We start from the raw sequence: 5,347 nt of genomic DNA, 5'->3' as shown, positions 1-5,347 counted from the left end.
CGTGTGTGTGTGTGTGTGCAGGGACAATAGGAAAGCAAACATGAACTCTTCAAAATGGTGATATGAAAAGCATAGCTAGAAGATTTCATAACACCAGAAAGACCGACTGATTTCAATGAAAAAATTGAAATCTACTTAGTGATTAGCACTGTAAATCGGTAGGTAGAATTTGGTTTTGGCTCTTGTTGATGTATTAACTAAAAATCTGAATTAGGTAATGCAGTTATTTGTGGCCAAATAATAAAATAAATGGTCTTCATAAAGTAATAAGACCATTGAATAGTTTCTTGGGTGCCAAATGAAGCAAACAAAACCTTGAAAACAAAGCTCTTAGAGTTAGTCATATATGAAGCTACTCATTTGTTACCTGCACAGAGCATTTTAGGTAAATTATTAATATTTGTTCATTTCTACTTTACAGATCTTACGACATTGTGGTTAAAGGGAGGTTGAAATAAATTAGCTCAGCTGGTGTGGTAATATGCGGATGTGTCCCCATTATGGGGACAAAGTGTTGAAAAATGCAATAGAAGAAGTTGAAGATGTGTTGACACAATGCATTTATTTGATGCGAACGTGTTCATGCTGGTGATAAATGTTTTAATTTATTTGAAGCATCACAAAAGATTCATGAAACCTTGTTGAACTGCAGGGTAATTTGGTTAACTGGGACTACTTTTCCCACATAAAAACTAGAACCTACATGCTAGGTCCTGTTTCCCACTTGCAGCGAGCAGAAGCCATCTGCTGCACGTACAGCAGGGTTGTCCGCATATATAATTGATTATGCAAATCTACATTTTGGAAACTCGTGGCTGGGTTTGGTTTTGAACATGTTTTTCTAAAGCACCATTTTTTTTCTCATTTAGACATTTTCTGTCTTGTTTGTTTCAGACATCAGAGCCTGACAAAGCCCCAGAGGTAAAAAAAAAAAAAGAAGAAAAAGAACACTTTGTCTTTTTATGGGATCTGTGATAATTCATGACTATTTCCTTACAGAAATATTTATTTTAGTTGTATGTACAATAGTTAAAAAATATCGTATACCCCTGGTAGTATTTTTTTTTCCTGCTTGTTGCTTTTTTGTCATACTCATGTCATCAAACACATTTTGTAATGAAAGACAGATAACCTTAGAAAACATCATTTTCAATCTACTGCTTTGTATTCTACGACTTACAGATTGCAAAGTAACAAAAATACCTTTTAACATGATAAATGCTTTCTTCGCTTTCACAGCATTTATTTCCTAAAAATGCTGACAAGCAATAACAAGCTAAATGCATAGACTATAAACTAACCAAATCACTAAAGTGTTGATCAATACATTTTTAACATTGCTTACAGCTATGAGCTTCTAAGATTTAGCATTTTTTGTAGCCGTTTTTTCTCACCAAACGATATAATTTCTTCTTCTGCTGTAGGTTTTGTGGACAAATCCATCAGATTTCAGCATTTCAGTATTCACTATTGAGGAAGTGGAATCCTGCATTAACTACAACGTTTCAGTCCGATGTGCCTCTGAAAGGGGACTTTGGAGCGAGTGGAGCCCGGAGAAGACTGCTTTCACCAAACTGAGCAGTAAGAGCAATATTTAAATAAATTAGGCAAGTTAAGAACATCAGGAAAAAAACATGAAAGAATTTTAGCAACAGATTCAAACCCGAGTTCATGTCCAGTTCTGAAACCAGATGCAAAAGCTGATTTGTTTGTGAAGTAACTTCATCAAGCAAACAGTGTCTGTGTCTCTGTGCCCACAGTGCAATGAGGCATTATCTATGTAAATTACAAGTGGAGCAAATAACTGCTAAAGTCCACATTTTTTTGGATATTTGTGGATTGTGCAGAGACAATATGATCTGGTAAACGTTCTTGTAAAAGTGGAATAAAAAGAGAGAGAGAAAAAAAACATACATATCTGTTGGCTTTACAAAAACGGGAGAAATCATTCCCCCAGACACTTGTGCCCGAAATACGTGCAGATTACAGTCTGCTTTGTGAATCCTGGGCAGAATTAAAGCAAAATAATGAAAGCGAAAAAGGAGAAGGTTGCAATGTTTTGTAAATTCCCGCCTCAGTATCTAGAAGTGCAAAGTCGGTGGAGAGACGTACTCCATAAAACATGCAGCTGTAATTGCAGCAATGGATGTGTACAAAGGATACATTTTCTTTCACTTCACAATTATGCACAACTATTTCATAGTTGACCTACTGTGTGGTGTGGTTAAAAAAAAGGGTGTGCTAACGTCAGGATGACACTGTACATAAATCATTCATGTCTTTTTATTCCCAAACCGTCTTTAAAGTGTTCATGTAATTAGTCAAACTCAAGTCACAGGATCAGACTTGACTGCAGAGATTTGTCACTTGACTTTTAAATCTTACCAAATTTCACATTCATTCTTAATGCTGACGAAGCCGCAAACATGTTGAATGTTAACAGATTTGGTTCTACCCACATAGTTTAGCCACAGATGTTGAGGTTAAACGCTTTTAAGGATGTGTTTACATTCCACGTTTTCATTCTGCAACCACTTCTTGGAAAGCCATGGCTTTACAGTTGATTCAAGGCATGATTGCAGTTTCTTTACAGCTGTCGCTATGACAACGAGGTGGTTTTGGACTTAGTTCAAGGTGTGAACGTCGGCTTTCTCTTTTCTTGGCTCGAGATGAAAATAATCCAGCATAAATTTTGCATTTGCCCGTCTGTTGAAGCGTGATTAATTTCAAACTTATACGAACCGTTTTTAGGGAGCCGCATCAGGATGGGACTTTGGAGAAAGGTGGCTGAGCTGGGAAAAAACGGAAAGAGAAAAGTTCATCTCATGTGGAAGGTACAGAAAGGAGGAAAAATGTTTTGAGAATATTTGTTGGAAGTGGATCATTGTCTAACATGTCATGCTTCTTTCTAAATCAGGGCATTCCTTCAACATGTAGAGAGGCATTCCTAGTCAAACAGGTTGCATACAACGACAACACAACCACAGGAAATTACACCTATACTTCATGTGGCAGCTCATCTTGTGATGTCGATGTGGACCACCGTTCACACAGATTATATCTCACCGTTTCCGACAGCGGCGCACTGCTCGACTCGGTTTATGTTCCAGCCGTTGGAGATGGTGAGTTTTTACTGCTACATGTAGACATTTAAACAACAACAAGATTTTTATCCTGTCTCTTGACTAGTTGGTTGTTTCTCTCTTCATATCATCAGCGAGCCTTCCTGAAGTTTGGAGCATCAAAACAACAAAAAGTAGAATGAGAGGCGTTATTCAGGTCAGCTGGAACGTGTCAGAGAAACCCGTCAGTAGTTACATAATTGACTGGACACATGATGGATGTCGGTACTTCTGGAAGGAGACCACATTTACTAATGCAACTCTGTTTGGTAGGTTAGAGTGTGTGTTAAGGACAAAGTGCGTGAGCGATCCATCCTCACACACTTTGAGGATGGATCAAAGTGTGTGAGGACTTTAGCCATTAAATCAGTTAATGGCGTATCTATTATTGACTCAGTGGAGAATATAATGGACTCATTAATGGAATTTCATATTAAAGGCTGTTACGTAATGCATTTCCATGGAAGATTTGATCAATTTAGATGGGCTTATTGAGAAGATTGACTTCTGATATTCATGAGATGATGTTTTTACAAGAAAATCTAGTCTCTTCCTGCATGACTCATATTATAAGCCATTTGTTTTCGTTGCACTGATAAGATGCATGTATGTATTAAGCTGTAATTTTATTTTATTTTGTTTCACTTTTTTGAAACTCATTTTTCCAGCTTTACTTGGTCATCGAATGTACCTTACAGGTGTTGCGACATTTTCTTGTCATTTCAGTTTCAATTTATATGTATATTTTTTGTCTATTTCTGCAGGCCTGTTGCACAGAACACCATACAATATTACAGTAACGCCTCTTTTCAATAACATCTCGGGGCACAGCATCCACGCAAATCCGTTCTGCTCCAGTATGGGAGGTAAAAGTCAAATTAATTTTTCATTAGCACAAAATATACATACATATGTGATTGGTACCACTAAGAAGTTTGCATACACTCATCACCAGAATGAATGTTAAGTTGGGTCTTCACTGAGAGATTCAAGATGTAATAATTACTCAAAATGAAACCCCAGTCACTGAAAAAGTATTTACTGTGGACTTTTTAAATGCATCCAAGCTCAAGTATTTACATACCCCCACCGCCACCGAAGCGTCTCTGTGCAAGTTGCAGAGGAATCACATTGTTTTTGTGGTTATTGACAATTTTGAAAATGTTATTCCTGCAGTTCCAGAGGACATTGATGTCAAAGTTGAGGAAGTTGACGATAAAAGTGCCTTTGTGAAGTGGGACATAAAGTCACAGAACCCATGCAATGATGTTGATACTTACACAATCTTTTATGAAGCACAGGGACTCCAACACAGTAAGTTGCCCCCAATGTTTTTACATCTTTTTTAAAGACAACACTCATGACCCTAACAGAACGGTTTTCTTCTAGATGTTTCTGTGAGTGGTAGTGAAGATGGAGTTTGGTTGAAGGACCTGAAACCAAACACCCACTACAATGTCAGGGTTCAGGCCACAGGCGACAACGAGACTAATATGAGCAGCAAGGTGCATTTCATAACAAATAAATATGGTGAGTATTATTTAAGAAGCGATTCAATGAAAAGAATGGCTTCATTTCATTTTGACTAAAAGACTGTTACTTGAATTGCTTCTTTGTAACAGAAGAACAAGCGACAGGTTCTACGCTCATATGTTGAAATGCAAAGTTGAATCACAGTTCAGAATTAATTTCTCGCCCTCACATGTAAAGAATCGCAACAAAAACAGAAGAAAGCTTCAGCATCCACATTATTAACCCATAACATGATCATAAAGGAGCGATCTAAATGATTACATTTGCATTAAAGAGTTGAAAAATCTGGGCAAAACGTTGTCAGGCTGAGATTAATCACCTGAAGGTTTGTGTTATTTTCCCCTCAAGATGACTCTTGAAGGAGTTTGGCAGCTGGTCGTGTTTTTCTTGGCTTCACTCGCTGAATTCCTTCCTGAAAGCCTGGAAGGAAAAAGATTTTCCTGTTTTTGCTTGTCAAGGCGAACTAGACACCTGTAGCTGTTGCTACATTTTACTATCATTCTTTAAATTCACTCATTTCACTTGATGCATCACATTTTATTGAGAGGTGTAGATGATTCTTTTAATCTAAACATTTAGCTATGACATTTAGCTCCCTTTTATCAGAGGAAACCGTTCCTACATTTCTTGCACCGCTTTGTTTATATTTCATCCATTTCAAGTTTCTCAATGCTCTATGATATATATATATA

General features: G+C 37.2%; 1 protein-coding gene across 3 annotated transcripts in view; it reads left to right on the top strand.

The window, feature by feature from the left end:
* Window positions 1–5,347, top strand: part of LOC103133462 (interleukin-31 receptor subunit alpha-like) — a 13,983-nt gene that overhangs the window by 3,532 nt on the left and 5,104 nt on the right. For all 3 annotated transcript variants that reach the window (XM_007545209.2, XM_007545215.2, XM_007545223.2), the window contains 8 exons: window positions 895–921; window positions 1,425–1,581; window positions 2,752–2,834; window positions 2,918–3,122; window positions 3,218–3,391; window positions 3,887–3,988; window positions 4,299–4,436; window positions 4,512–4,652. In XM_007545209.2, coding sequence (XP_007545271.1) covers window positions 895–921; window positions 1,425–1,581; window positions 2,752–2,834; window positions 2,918–3,122; window positions 3,218–3,391; window positions 3,887–3,988; window positions 4,299–4,436; window positions 4,512–4,652 — 1,027 coding nt within the window. The remainder of the gene's footprint in view (window positions 1–894; window positions 922–1,424; window positions 1,582–2,751; window positions 2,835–2,917; window positions 3,123–3,217; window positions 3,392–3,886; window positions 3,989–4,298; window positions 4,437–4,511; window positions 4,653–5,347) is intronic.

This window comes from Poecilia formosa, unplaced genomic scaffold, assembly GCF_000485575.1.
Source record: "Poecilia formosa unplaced genomic scaffold, Poecilia_formosa-5.1.2 Scaffold1, whole genome shotgun sequence".
In the NCBI taxonomy this organism is placed as follows: domain Eukaryota; kingdom Metazoa; phylum Chordata; class Actinopteri; order Cyprinodontiformes; family Poeciliidae; genus Poecilia; species Poecilia formosa.
This window is presented reverse-complemented; position numbering and strand designations above follow the sequence as displayed.